Source organism: Mobula hypostoma, chromosome 11, assembly GCF_963921235.1.
Source record: "Mobula hypostoma chromosome 11, sMobHyp1.1, whole genome shotgun sequence".
Classification (NCBI taxonomy): Eukaryota; Metazoa; Chordata; class Chondrichthyes; order Myliobatiformes; family Myliobatidae; genus Mobula; species Mobula hypostoma.
Genome location: NC_086107.1, coordinates 91,178,916 through 91,194,927, shown reverse-complemented (window position 1 = coordinate 91,194,927; position 16,012 = coordinate 91,178,916). Strand labels below are relative to the sequence as shown.

Genomic DNA, 16,012 nt, shown 5'->3' with positions numbered 1-16,012 from the left:
GATAACAGGAAGCAATCAGAACTGTCAGCACACCAGCAATTGGCGGTCCAAGAATCTATCAATATTAAACAATAGAACTTAAAAAATATTTTGATTCATCTATCAGAAATCACGGCAATGTATTTTAATTCCTATAAAATACACTGGTTGTCAGCACACACAGATGTTGGCGTGAGCTGTTTCCAATCAGATCTTCACCTCGGCACCCACCAAATGTGCAGTGCAGGAGTGATAGTTACTCTTTAAACCTGAGTATGTTAGACCATTAGACAAGGGAGCAGAATTAATGCCATTCAGCCCATCTTGTCTGCTCTACCACTCCATCATGGCTGATTTATTCTCTCTCAACCCCATCTCCTGCCTTCTCCCCATAACTTTTGACTCCTTGACTAATCAAGAACCTATCAAACTCCACCTTAAATATACCCAAATAACTTGTTCTCCACAGCCACCTGTGGCCATGAATTTTACAACTAAATTTAAAGGCTGACAAATTCCTTATCTCTGTTCTAAAAGGACATCCTTTTATTCAGAGGCTGTGCCCTCTGGTCCTAGACTCTCCCATTATCGGAAACATCCTCTCCATGTCCACACTTGCAGAAGTTCAGTATCTGGTAGGTATCAGTGGACCAGTTCCACCAGTTGATGGCTGATTTGAATCTTAATCTCAATACCCACTTTTGTTTCATATACTTTAACACTGGTATAAGAATCTATCAATTTTCATCCACAAATTTTCAATTCCATACTCTTTCATCAAGTTTTTCCTTTGCTTGTGTAACTGTTTCCCATTGGTCTTGTTTTAAATAATGTGCCTTGGAATTGCCCTGAAGTTTTAAACTGATGCACCTTGTTTGAGACTCCCTGTGTCAGAGGCACTTGCTTCCGTCTTCCCCGCCAGCTCTGAGCCACCTCAATTCTTCATACCTTGTCATCACTGACTGAACTCCTTTCTCTCCTGCCATCGTTCTCTTTCACTTCTTCCCTCCTTTCCAGCTGCTCCTGGGGCTTCTTCTCAGTGGCAATACCGAGGGTCTTCTCTGCCTCCTTAAGATCAGTGAGAGTAACACCCTGCGAACAAAAAGATACGGAGATCTAGAACAAACGTTTCTTCCCTGAAATACAGTCATCCGAAATTTGATCTATTCCAAACACAACGAGTAGGGATTCAGGGAGAAGGGCTTGTACCTTATTGGGAAATAATCTGTCAGCAATGCCTTGCACTCCCCCTACCCCCAACCCACAAGGACAAACAGTGAAAATAAAATCAGGGTATGGTCCATTTCTTAAACTAGACCAAAATTTACTTCTGGACAGTGTACTCAAAATGTGCAAAAGCATTTGTTTCACATTTTCTTTAACTAAATCTGTTAATTTTTTTCTCCAGTTAAACATGAGGCAATATTGGGGATTAAGATGGTGTCCTGAATGGAGTAACTGTGTACAAGCAACTATAACTTAGCAATAAAGATACATGGTCATATTTGAGGCAATTAAACAACCTATCTTATCAAGACAAGTTAACACCGACCTGCGTTGAACGCCTGGACTGTCGAGCGTGCCGTGATCGTGCCTTTCTTTGGGATTCCGATTCATCGTCACGTACAGGGGTAAGATACAATCTACAGAAAGTGAGGCGAAGGATTTAATAAATCGGTACACCTTGAGGAAAAGAAACAATAGTTTCACAGTTCAAGGTCATGAAGGAACGTCTGCAGGTAAAAGAGGGAACATTGTACATGTACAAGTACACTGGCCCATCCTACATTGGCAAGATAGGCAATGATTTATAAAATCACCTTCACTGGGAATAGCTTCCATGAGGAGGCTAGTATACAGAATAATTCCTCCCTCACCCCATTTTACTAAACCATCTGCTATGTAACTCAACTCGATTAACAATGACTAGAAGGTTTAGTTACATTTTATGAAACATTTTGTCCAGAGGAGGTTCATGAGAAGTTGTCCTTCAAGCCACACACAATCCTGAATTGGAAATAAATCACCTACCATCGCTGGAACATTCCATCGCTCACAGCACAGTGGCTGTACTTACACCTCAAGGATTGCAGTGGTTCAAGGCGACAGCTTACCACCACCTTCTCAATGGCAACTAGTGAAGAGTAATTAAATGCTGGCTCAGGCTGAAAAGCCCACACCCATTGTAAGAATGCATAAAAGAAATCCTGGAATAAGGATGTTGCAATGATAATGTGATCACCGATGAGGGAGAAATAATCATTCTTAGATCAGGAGTTATCAATGTGGGCCATGTGGCCTCACAAGGGACCATGCTGGATTTCACAGGGGCCACAATTAAAAACAAAGAAACCGGGGGCCACCAGTTTCTGAATGGGCCACAATAAGTTTACTGTTTTAATGAAAAATTACTAAAATAGGAAAATAAAAAAAATTAATATATGTAATTTAATTGGAACCGTAAAAGAAATGAATGGGAAAATATGCTAGATGATGCAAGAGTTTCCGTGTGCGTGTGTGTCACCACGCTGCTTCACCATGCACAACTCACCATTCACACCCTGCAGGGAGTCCTGCTGAGCCCCGCTCCACATCCACCACCAAATCACAGACTGCAGCAATAATCAGCCAGTATGCAGCAGGAGGCCGCTTCTGTTTGCCTTCCACTAACCCACGTGTGCTATAGTACTTCTAAATCGTGACATGAAGGCTGCAGTTATTGCAGTAGGGTCATTTGCACGGAACAGCTAAACTACAGAGACAAGAATAATGTACATGAAGTCTACCACTGCATCACTATCTTCCATTACCACTACAACTTCCGTTAAATCCTCGATACTTCCCATATTTTGAAAGGAAGTTCAGTTCACTTTTCTTGGTGAGTACATGCTCTTAATTGCCACACAGAATTTTTAAATATATAATTGCATTTACAAATATTAAATTATTTAAAAAATACTGCCTAAAAAGCTAGTTTTATTTTCAGATGGCCCTGCTATGAAGAGGAAAGGCCTGCTGCTGGGCCGGGACAGAGTTACCCAGGTTTTCTGCATTTTGGATGTGGACTTGGACTACAGGCATTTTTTTCAGTCTTATAGTTTTTTTATATTCTGTGCTTTTCACCCAATTTTTCTTTCTTTTGTTTTGTGTGTCGGGGAGGGGGATTTGGGGGTTGATGATTGTGCCACAGTATTTTTTCTTTCTTGGTTTGTGGCTATCAGAAGAATTTCAGAGTTCTATACTTTGATAATAAAATGAACCTTTGAACCTTTATTTTGAACCTCAAGAAGGCAGAATCCATCACTAAGGACCCTCACTATCTGGGACCTGCCTTCTTTGGGGAGGAGGTACAGGAGCCTGAAGACCCATTCTCCATGATTCAGAAATAGCCCCCTCTCCCTTTGATCAGATTTCTGAACCCATGAACCACCACCTTGTTATTTGGTTTTTTTACACTATTTATTTTTGTAACTTATAGCAATTTTTGTCTTGTCCTGTACTGTTGCTGCAGAACAACACATTTCACGATACATTAATGACAATAAACTTTATTCTGATTGTGCCAAAAATAATGTGCCTGGGTTCCATATTTCAAAGTGATGCTGAGCCCTCCTCAAGATCGATACATCTCCTGAGTGGGCTGGTCAGCCATGATCACACGTAATGGTGGGACAGACTGAACTGGTCACGCTTGCTCCCATTTTCTGTTACTCCATATCCAGTATTCCAGCCAGATCATTGAATAGCTGTTCTCTGGGATATCTTTCCATAACAAAGGCAGTATTCCACATGACGTATTGATAATTTTCTGCACCATTGTTGACACTTCAATCATCTCTGAACACAGACAAACCTGTCACAATAATAAAATGCTAAAGAACTGTCCATTTTAGGATACTCTTTCCATAAAGAAACTTCAGGAGCTCAGAATTTCTTAACTACACAAGCAGATACCATAGTACCCACATTTTCTGATAATTTGTACGACATTTAGAACCCACAATCACTCAATGCATACACACTTTCTGACCCAAGGAAACTGCTCCAACATATAACTATAAACAAAAGAAAAGCACAGAATTGCTATTAGAGAACAACACAATTTCATATGTGCAGTTTTACAGAAATCTTTTCAGATACACACAATCTTAACCTTTCCCACTAACTCTCCATCCCAGTCAGAGCTGTCCTCACTCATCAAAACTGAAGTTCAGTGGGCTCTGCCTTTCTCACATGAATCTCGCGCCCCCCCCCACCCCACCCACCCTCAGCAACACATATAACTGCAATTGCACATGGTCTGGGTGAGAATGGATCAACAGTATTTTATACAGTTTACATTTCCTTAATTTAAAACAAGATATTTGCCATAGTTTCATCAGTGTGGGGGCAAGGATATTGTTAGTTTGCCATACAAGGAGAGATGGAGTGAACTAGTTCTGCAAATTCTCTGGAGTTAGATCATCTTGACACTTGCAACATTCTCCCAGGGCTCAGCCTGGTAGATACAGAGAGGATGCTTCCCAGTCTGAAGACCAAAAGTCAAAGTACGAGTACAAGAGGTAGACTATTTCAGATTCAGGCCAAGAGAAATTGTTTCATTTAGGGCAGGGGTGGCCAACCTTTTACATTCCATGCGTCAATTTTTTCACGCATGAGTTCTATATTAACACATTTTTACAAGACTTGAATGGGGGTACAAGAGTTGTATGGCGCATCTAAACTCGTGAGTGAAAAAATTGACGCATGGAATGTAAAAGGTTGGCCACCTCTGATTTAGAGAATTGAGTGTTGAGATTTTCTCTAGGGGGAAGCAAGGTTCTTGCTTGCTTCCCTTACTTACAGTAAAGTGAGTTGGTTACAGTTAGAGTTAGTTACCTGTTGCAGTGTTTTGATTATTATTTTTCTTAAGAAACTCTAATAAAATAGCTGTAACCAAAAGGTTTGAGCCTCATTCTTGACTTCTAAAGAACTTCCTGGGCAACCTCACCTCCAGATCCAACACCAGATGCTCTTCATCCTTATGTCCATATAACTTTAGAAGTCAATCACTGGAATATTCTGTAGTCATTTTACGATTCTCTTGCACCTTGACACTACCCGCTGGTCAGCTGTCCCCCCTTCCTCTGTCATACACCTTGTTATTTTGTTTTTTCCTCTCTCTACCAAACACCCAGCTACAGCACCGATTTGTGCTTGGTGAAGAGTTGCAAACCCTGATAGCTCAGTTCCAAAGGCCAATCTCAATGCTCTTGCTTTCCATGCACGTTACCTGATCGGTGCTTCTGGGAAACAGCTTTCACATTTTTGATCCATGTGTTCTTGGCAACTGGTGCTATAGTGATTCTTACCTGCGCCTCTCTTTAAAGTCTATACTGCTTGTTGGAACAGTGGTTTCCCCTTGTTGAGTGACAGGCAAATCCTTTGGAATCTGAGAGCTTGGTTCTTTACCCTGCTGGTACGTAGAGCTGGAAGTAAACAATTAAACTTCTTCCTTAGGAGTTTGCGAAGATTCAGCATGACATCTAAAACTCTGACAAATTTCTACAGATGTGTAGTGGAGAGTATATTGGCTGGCTGCATCAAGGCCCAGTATGGAAACACTAATGCCCTTGAATGGAGTATCGTACAAGAAGTACTGGATGGCCCAGTCCATCATGGGTAAAGCCCTCCCCAACATTGAGCACATCCACACGGATTATTGTTGCAGGAAAGTGGCATCCATCATCAAAGACCCCCACCATCCAGGTCATGTTCTCTTCTCACTGTTGCCACCAGGAAGAAGGTACAGGAGCCTCAAGACTCACACCACCAGATTCAGGAACAGTTATTACCCCTCAATCATCAGGCTCTCGAACCAGAGAGGATAACTTCACACGACTTCACCTACCCCATCACTGGAATGTTCCCACAACTTATGGACTCACTTTCAAGGACTCATTATCTCAAGTTCTTCATACTTATTGCTTATTTATTTATTTTTCTTGCTTTTAGTATTTGCACAGTTTGTTGTCTTTTGCACACTGGTTCTCCACCTTGTTGGTGCGGTCTTTCATTGATTCTATTATGGTTATTGGATTTATTGAGCATGCCCGCAAGAAAATGAATCTCACGGTTGTACAGTACATGGTGACACATATGCACTTCGTTAATAAATTTACTATGAACTTTGAAATGTTTCAGAAAATAGGTGCACTTGTCATAAATGCAGTGAAACATTCTCGAATCTACCAACAGGCAAGGCAGCATCTGCAGAGCGTGAAATAGGTAATGCTTCTAGTAAATGATTTTTCATCTAAGCTTTGGAAAAGTTAGGAATCATGAATGTTTAACACTGTGAAAAGGGAAAAGGATGGAGAAAACACGAGGGAATGCCAAATGATTTACAAGGATTCTGCCAAGACTTGAAGGACCACGTTACAGCGAGGGGTTAGACAGGCTGGGTCTTTACGCCCTGTAACATAGGATAACTTCACTCGCCTCAACAATGAACTGATTCCAGAACCTACGGACTCACTTTCAAGGACTCTACAACTCATGTTCTTAGTATTATTTATTTTTTTATTATTATCATTTGATTTTTATTTACACAGCTTGTCTTCTTTTGCATATTGGTTGTTTACCAGTCTTTGTGTCTAGTTTTTCACTGATTCTATTGTATGTTTGTTCTACTGCGAATGCCTGCAAGATCATGAATCTCAGGGTGACATAAACACACTTTGATAATGAATTTACTTTGAACTTTGACTTGACTGAAGGGCGATCACATGGAGGTCATTTTCAGATCGAATGCTACAACACACATCTGTGGATAAGTGTTTTCTTCGCTCAACCTTCAATACTAAAATTTAGTTATTAGGGAGAGTTTACTAAATTTACTAAAAAGTTAGGAAAAATCTCTGCTTACAGTGGTGAGGTTAAGAGTTGGGAGCGAAAAACAAGAGATGCACAGAAGGGGAAGTGTATGCTAACAGAGTGAGAAGAGAAGGGGCAGGATGGAGATGGCACCAGTAGATAATGAGGTTTAATATTTTAACAAAAGAGATGAAAAAAATCTAAAACTGCAGTGAAAGGGAAGCCAGATCAACATTAGAGGAATATGCTGATAGGATGGGAGTGAAATGAAGTGAAGAGAAGTTCGTGTGGCAGATGAACAATAACACAAGACTTAGTCACAGAGCACTACAGCACAGAAACAGGCCCTTCAGCCCTTCTAGTCCATACCAAACTGTTCTGCCTAGTCCCATCAACCTGCACCTGGACCATAGCCTTCCATGCCCCTCCCATCCATGTATCTATCCAAACTTCTCTTAAAAGTTGCAAACAAGTCCATATCCACGATTTCTGCTGGCAGCTCATCCCACACTTGCTCTGAGGAAAGAAGATACCCCTCATGTTCTCCTTAAAGATTTCAATTTTCATCCTTAACCTATAACCTCTAGTTCTAGGATCACCCAATCTCAGTGGAAGATCCCTATTTACATTTACCCTATTTATATCCCTAATAATTTTGTACATCTCTTATCAAATCTCCCCTCATTCTCCTTCACTGCAGGGAATAAAGTCCTATCTATTCAACTAATCCCTATAACTCAGCTCCTCAAGCCCTGGCAAAATGCTTGTAAATTTTCTCTGTGCCCTTTCAATCTTACTGATACCTTTCTTGTAGGTAGGTGACCAGAATTGCACACAAAGGCCTCACTAACATCTTATACAACTTCAACATAACATCTCAACTTTTGTATTTAAGTTCAAGCTCAATTGTCATTCAACAATATACATGTAAACAACTAAACAATAAAGGGTTCTTACAGGGCCAAAGTGCAAAACACAGCACACTCAGTCACACACAACACACAACACATAGCAATGATAGCACAATACTCAATACATTGACTTACGATTGGCCAAAGAGCCTACTTAAGCATTGAAAGGACTGGATGACAGAACTTTAACACCATGAAATCTGCCCACCTTACAGAGTCCAAATTGAAACCTACACCTGGTTGTGCTCCAGAACCTCTTCTTGAATAGCTATCTGGAACATTACATTATAGGAAACTAACTAATTTGGTTCCGGTCCCGACTCACCTTACTGAGCGTTCAACGCCGGTCTCGGGCACACTCAATGACCTTCCAATTGGAGTTGGAGGCACTCTAGCCAGTCGGGTTTCTGGCACCTCTTTGCCCTGTGAATTGGAATTAAAAATGTCAGATCATTTGAAACTCACGCTTTGTAACAGATGTTGGTATTAGGCAGACTGCAGCTGAAATACAGTGAGCAGTTTTGGGCCCCTTATCTAAGGAAGGTTGTGCTGGCACTTGAGGGTCCAGCAGAGGCTCATGACAATGACTCCAGCATGAGGAGTGTCTGATGATTCTGCTGGGACCATACTTGCTGGAGTTTAGAAGAATGAAGGGGAGGGGAGGATCTCATTGAGAATTTGAACCTGGATCGCTGTAACAGTGTTATGTTAACTCTTATGCTTCTGTACCACCCACGTTGTCCAAAAAGAGATCTTTTAACAGACCAATTATATTTTGCATTTAGAAATGCTTGTAGAGGTACAAGGGAAACCTAAACACTTTATGATGCTGTAACACCCCAATAGTCAGGGGTATCTTTAAAAGACAAAGTAGGTGCTCTGCTGTACTGTGCTTTAGTGGCACAGTCTGACTTCAGGGTGGGATTTGCTTGCGATGCCTTACTCCCTCCCAGATCTGCCTGCAATCTGCAACCCCAGCTTCCACAGAAAACCATGTAGTTTTACAGCACTAGAACAAGGTGTTGGAACCATCTGATGCTTACTCCTCACGAAACGTGCTTCACACCTCACCAACAGATTATAGCCAGCAGCTATTTCTCAGTAGGAGTTTGACAGATTTGTTATGTCACCTAAGAAATTTGCAAGGGTTACCAAGGAGAGCACTCTGACTGATTTCATCACCGTCTGGTATGAAGGTTCCAAATACACAGGAAGCAAAGGCAGCATCCGTCATGAAGGATCCTCACAACTCAGGACATGTCCTCTTCATTGCTACCACCAGAGAGGAATGTACAGGAGCTGCAGGCACACGTTTAACAGCTTCTTCCCCTTGGTTATCAGATTCCAGAATGGACAATGAACCAATGTACACCACCTCACTATTTTTGCACTATGTATTTTATATATGTAGATAGATTTCTTATTGTAATATATAGCATATTTTGTGTCTTGCACTGTACTGCTCATGTTCAAAGTTAATTTACATATATTTTGACGGCAAGATGGCGCCAACAATGTCCTGCTGAAGTTCACAAAACAACTACTCCTTTTAAATATACTTCTAACATTAATCTTTGTGTGACTGGAACTGCAATTTACGTTTTGATGTGTTTTTGGTCTGACTGAGCAACCTGGTGTTTTTAGTATCTCAGAGGGAATTTAGTGTGGTTGAGAATGGAATATGTGGCCCAATGGTGGAGCGTGAACCCATGACTGGCCCCATTACTCGCTGATTAAGGCGTTCAGCAAGACTGATATCAATGAGGATGAGAATGGAAGGCGAGCATGTGTTCAGTGCTGTCTGCCTGTGTTTGACTGGTCTCCCTCTCCTGCCCTGATGCTGGAGGGTGGTGCAGGAGTCTTGGGTCTTGGGCAAGGTTTGATCAGCGCAGTTTGTGGATTGGACTATTTTTCAGAGGACTCTGCAGCTCATGCTACAAGTGTTTCTGATTACTTCTTTTGAAATTGCTATTCTGCATGATTTTGATCGGGGCAGAGTGGCTCTGCAGCCTGCAGTTAACGAACTACACATTGCTAAATTGAACTGAAATGAACATTCTTAGACAGCTTCAAGGACTCTGCCGTTTGATCTTTAATATCCTGTGCATTATTCACTTGTTATTTTTGCCATTTGGGCGATTTGTTCTTTTTTTATATATAGTGCTGGGTGTTTGATATTTTCTTTGAGTGGGCTCCATGGTGTTTTTTTGTTCATGGCTGTCTGTGGGAAGACAAATCTCAGGGTTGCATACTGCATACATACCTTGATAATAAATGTACTTTGAATCTTTGAGTAGTCACCTTATACAACCCTGAGATTCATTTTCTTGTGGGCATACTCAATAAATCTATAACAGAATAACCCACCACACAAAAAAAAACAAATTTCACATATATGTTAATGGTAATAAACCTGATTCTGAGCAGATCTTTTTAGATCTGCTCATCTAATATAATATCCTCTTAATGGGATTACCCTTTCATTCAGCTTAATTTTTTTCCCATCAACATTATCTTTGTTACATTTCTCTCAAACGCTTTGCTGCATTTCTCAGCACATGGAAACCAGTCAGACAGCACCATAAACACATCTCTCAGCAGCTTTTTTTAAGTTTGTTCAGCTACCGAACAAACACTTTGATATTACCATGATATGCAGTTATAGTCTGTCCAAAGTACCAAAGCCACACCTACAGAATGTGAAATAACCTGAAGTCTGTTATCTGAACAGCCTGCTTCCTCTTTCTTGATCGACTGATGGCCTGCAGCCCAGTCTCCCGCCCACTTCCTCCCTTTCTCTCGGATTTACCAACACCTAAAGCAAGGCCATAATCAGATTGCAAAACTCACTGTCCAACAGTCCAATTCTGAGGGGAAAGAAAGACATTGACTGTTTAGTGGGTGGTTCCTTTTCAAACAATACAGCTCTCTCATGCACTGGGAATCTTACCATTGTAAGCCGGTTTTCACATCGTTTTTACAGCAGTTTCAAACATTTATAACCCCACACACTGATCCTGAGGTACAACCTTAATCTTCCATTGTCTCATAACAACACAAATGACACATAGCAGGCGACACAGTTGTGTAATTGCTTTACAGCACTAGCGATAACCGACGGGTTGAATTCCCGCCACTGTATGTAAGGATCTTGGACGTTCTCCCCATGACTGTGTGCATTTCCTCTGGGTGCTCTGGTTCGCTCCCACATTCCAAAGATGTTAGGGTAAATTGTGGGCATGCTACGATGGTGCAAGAGGCATGGTGACACTTGCAGGCTGTCTCAACACATCCTCATACTGTCATTGTTGGTCATTGACACAAATAATGCATTTTACTGTACAGTACTGTGCAAAGGTCTTAAGACACATACATATATAGCTAGGGTGCAAAGTCTTTTGCACAGTACTGTATATTGGTTAAAATAGGAAGGTGATTGAGAAACAAAAATAAGAGTACTTAGCGTTGTATTAGCTCAGTAGTATTAAGCGTTATTTGGTAACTGGAAAGACATACTGTGCAAATTCCCACCGCTGTCTGTAAGGAGTTTTTACGTTCTGCCTGTGAACACATGGGTTTCCTCCAGCTGCTCTGGTTTCCTCCCACAGTCCAAAGAGGTACCAGTCGGTAGGTTAATTGCTGATTGTAAATTGTCCCATAGGCTAGGATTAAATTGGGGGATTGTCGGCCAGATGACTCGAAGGGCTGGAAGGGCCTAATGGAGGCATGCCACTCTAAAAAGAGATACACACGGTATTATGCAAAAATCTTAGGCACCCTAGTTCTACATATGTGCGTAAGATTTTTGCACAGTACTGTATATTTCAATGTACATGTAACAAATAAAGCTAACTTTTAATCTCTTTTTGAAGTGGCATGCCTCCATTTTCCCTCACTCACGAAACAACACTGCCTTTCCCACTTTTGTAGTGCTCCACATCATTTAAGATCAATGCAGATTGAATCATACAAAAGTGGGATACTACATGAACTATCCCCATATATCTCCAAGTATTTTGAGAATTTCCATTGGGCAGTCAGCATAGTGACTCAGCTGGGAGAGCCAATGTGTTACTGTGAGAGTGACCCAGGCTCAGTCCTGACCTCAGATGTTGTGTCAAGTTTCCATATTCTCCCTGTAGTATGGGGGTTTCTTCCCACATCTCCAAGAGGTATAAAATAGTAGGATGGTAGGCTCACTGACTGCTAAATCGTCCCTCGTGTGTTGATGAGAGCTGGAACTTGGGCTGATGGGAATGTAAATAGAATAAAATAAAAACTGGATCACAGCTAAAAAAGGATCTAGTGCTTTCCTGGTGTATATGACGAATGAACACTTCTCGGGCTTCCAGCCAGATACAAGTATCGATTATAACTGACCTTTCGATAACAAACTCTGCCATCTGCTTCAGCGAAGATGCTGGGGCATGTCTCGTCTGTGGTATTTATACCACCGTAGTCCATCCCCCGATTGGATAGTCCTCAATCAGGTTTTCCATTCTCCCACCTCGTTTACAATCTAATTCCAGTTCTTACTTAGAGCGAGATCTTCATCTTTGTTAAAGTTCTTTTCCTCTAGTTTTATTTCAATGGCTTTCTTCACCAAGCGGTCCCAAAAGCCATTGGAATTTGATTGTAAACAAGGTGGGAGAGTGGAAACCTAATAGGATGAGGATTAACCAATCAGGAGGGATGGACCACGGGAGTATAAATACCACCAGACTAGACATGCTGAGGCATTTTCCCCGATGAAGATGGCAGAGTTTATCATCGAAACTTCAGTTATAATTGGTACTTGTACCTGGCTGGAAGCCCGAGAAGACTTTATTCAGGATCATAGTTGTTTGATGGTCAGCACAGACTCAGTGGACTGAAGGACCTGTTTCAATGTTGTATCTCTCCTCAACTCCAAAGCAAAAAAGCTCCTGCTGTTGACCAGAACATCATTGGCAAATCCACATTACTCTAGCTGCCACAGCTCAGCTGACATTTCAGTGGAGATCTTGGGGAGTGCTGCAGTGTCAAAGCTGCCAACTTTCAGATGGGATGTCAAATGGAGACAGGTATCCAGGTGAACCACTGCTGGTTATGAGCACTAACAATAGAATACATATCCTAGGCTCACCACTGGCATCATAGTGCATTTGTAAGAGGGTCACTGCCTTGTTAAGTACAGACACACACATAGCTAGATCCAGTGCCTAAGACTTTTGCACAGTACTGTATTTGTCAACATGGAGCGGACAATGTGTTTGCAAATCTGACAGAAACAAAGGATGTTGAGAATGGCGAAGGTGGAGTGCTGTGGGAGGGATGTGTGACAGGTAGCAGAGAAGGAGTGCCAGGGGTGGGTGGTGGCGCAGGTGCAGAAACACCCCCCAGCCCTGAGACACCAAAATCCATATATATCAGAATCAGGTTCATCATCACTTACGTATGTCATGAAATTTGTATTTTTTTTGCAGCACCAGTACAATGCAATACATAAACTTACTACAGTACAGTGCAAAAGGCTTAGGCATTCTAGCTATATATATGTGCCTTTCACATTACTGTATTAGAGCTGTTTTGGCCAGATGTGCTGCCTGGACAACCCTCCAGTCCCTAGTGATCAAAATTCTTGAGTTTCTCAAGGAATCGAGCCCTTCTATACAACAGCAAACATCAAGGGAGGGCGTTTCCCTGAATCATCGGCCGGTTCAGTGACGTTTGATAGCTCAGAAATCCTAATGGGTGGACATCTGGCACATTTTATTAGCCTTGCATGTGAACTAGGGCCAGCATTAACATCATCTGGGGTCAGGGCTGTAGGTAGGTTTATAGTCCTTTCAATTCACTGAGCTTCAGCTTCCCACTCCCTTTAAACTCAGTGGGATCACTGGAAAAATTATGTATCATGTTCTAATAAAGTGAAATAAACACACCTAAATAGTAATACTCAACAGTATGGAAAATCTGATGTCTTGTGCCAAAATCTCAGGAATATCGGATTTGTGGAGCTCCCTGTGGATACACCTTCCAAACAGTGATGAAAAATATTCATCTTTAATTCTCCACATTCTAGAATACTTTTACAGAAATGCGGAGCCAAATCTTTGCTGTATTAATATCAAGTCAATCAGTTCAAGACAGAGCTACATGGTCAATTAGATGTTTATACACATCTGTAAAGCACAATTACAAAGAAAATCCATTCAGGGTTGGGGTTGGTGAACTTCCTTCGATACTTCAGATAACACTAATGGAATGTTGGGATAGAGATCAGTTCAATTACCTGTAAACGATCAATCAATCCTCTTGCTAAATAGGTCTGGTCACACTAAGACCATTCTCATAAAGCGAGAGCGTTTCTGAAGGGGGGCAGGGGTTCCCACAAATCAGAACTAATGCACAAAATTAACTAACCTTCTTATCTGAACCTAGCCGTGGAGTGGAAACAGAGCGCTTGATACTGGTCAACGAAGTCTTTTCAGAGATGATCTCTGCATCCTGTAACGTGGCGTAACTGCTTGTTTTCCGAAGATCTGTGTACCTAGGAGGGGCTTCTTGTTTGACAGCTGGCTTTGTAGATAGATCAGTATACTGCAGAGGACAAAGGAGAGAACATAAAGCATTCAACTACATCTTTAATAACTTTCTCAATGTACTGCTTGGAGAGTAGATGACGCACAAATGATAATATGGGGAGCTTACAAATGCAGTGAAATCCACACAGTTGTATTTGTGTTAGCTATATAGAATATAGAAATTTACAGCACATTACAGGGCCTTTGTCCCACAGTGCTATGTCAACCATGTAACCTATTCTAGAGATTGCCTGGAATTTCCATAGTGCATTGCCCTTTATTTTTCCATGTTCCATGTTCCATGTGCTCTTAAAAGACCCTCAGTATGGCACTGAGGTATTTTCTCAGCCAGAAGAAAACGTACAAGGATTAGTAGTCAGCCATTTAAAAGGAGGAGGAATTTCATACTCATATTTCAAGGAATATTGTGAATCTTTGAAATTCTCTATCACATGATTATGAATGCCCGTTGACCGAGAATGTTCAGGGATCAGTATGTTACTTGTGGATATGAAAGTGGTGCAGGAATGCTGAAACACAAGCTCACATAAGTCTGGATCAGAGACTGTAAACTTCACCCCAGCTCAGGCAAACAGCATCGCTGGATCTTCTGCATTCACCTGAAGGGGCAGGTAAGGCTTTAATTCACTGTCTCATCTAAGAGGATGTAAACCAACACTTTTCATGCCTTCATTGCCTTTGAATTGTACTTTGCAATTAACCACACTGGTGGGGATCAGAGATCACACTGCCCAAACCAGGCAATGATGAGACTCCTTTCTGTAGATATTGACACCACACATAATCTCACTATTGATAACCATTTTCCAGTTTGAGATTTGGTTAATTAGTTAACTGAAATGCTTCATTTGGCAATGGTAGGTAATTACGATAATAGAACATAGAACAATATAGTACAGGCCAAGATGTTAAACACCTATATACACCACCTCCACAAAATTAATGTTAAATAAAGACCGCACACTCAAATCTCATATAGTGAGGTAATAAACTGTGTTCAGACAATTGCAGTCAAACACTTTCCTACAAATGAAAATTAGGTTCAATGGGACTCCTCTATGTCAACACAATGGAAACCAAAGGTGACAACTGAATACTTAACAAGTGCTGTGTGTGAAACCACGCTCTGAACCAGCACAGTTGCCAACTCTAAGTTACAGGGCTAAAAATAACCACGCCAGCAAGGCAGTGTTACTTTGCAAAACACTTTCATATCTAAGTTAGTTTCATGCAACCTAGGAGTCAGCCTGCAGCCACCTACTGCAACAACAGAAACTGTTCATGCTTTTCCAGCTGCCTACAATTCAGATGCTAATTAGCTTGGTTTGGAGATCAGAGCTGCCAACAACACTGGCACTTCCCACATTTCCTGCTCCTTGCATCTACTGTTAGGGAGTATTCTGGAGTAATGTGAATTTAGCAGATATTAATTCAAACAAGAACTAATCTTTAGTTTTCATTGTAAATTGCAAGCAGTAAACTGAAGTTAAAGGCCTACAGACTAAGGCTATGTCCACAATAGACCGGATAAATCCATAACCAAAGATTTTTCTCTTTGTTTTGACCCTCCATCCACAATGAAATGGCGTTTTCCTCCCCTGAAAACGGAGCTTTTCTAAAGTGCTCTCCAGAGTGTGTAAATCTCAAAACACCATTTGGGTGGTGTAGTGTGTACGGGGT

General features: G+C 41.3%; 1 protein-coding gene across 2 annotated transcripts in view; it reads right to left on the bottom strand.

Moving 5' to 3' along the window:
- LOC134353938 (protein phosphatase 1 regulatory subunit 12C-like) overlaps nt 1-16,012 on the bottom strand; it is a 77,332-nt gene that overhangs the window by 25,856 nt on the left and 35,464 nt on the right. Inside the window, exons 10-14 of one of the 2 annotated variants that reach the window (XM_063062511.1) lie at nt 14,151-14,327; nt 8,071-8,168; nt 5,331-5,447; nt 1,532-1,622; nt 928-1,071 (exon numbers count right to left, since the gene is read on the bottom strand). In XM_063062511.1, coding sequence (XP_062918581.1) covers nt 928-1,071; nt 1,532-1,622; nt 5,331-5,447; nt 8,071-8,168; nt 14,151-14,327 — 627 coding nt within the window. The remainder of the gene's footprint in view (nt 1-927; nt 1,072-1,531; nt 1,623-5,330; nt 5,448-8,070; nt 8,169-14,150; nt 14,328-16,012) is intronic. The other variant, XM_063062512.1, reaches the window with a different exon arrangement.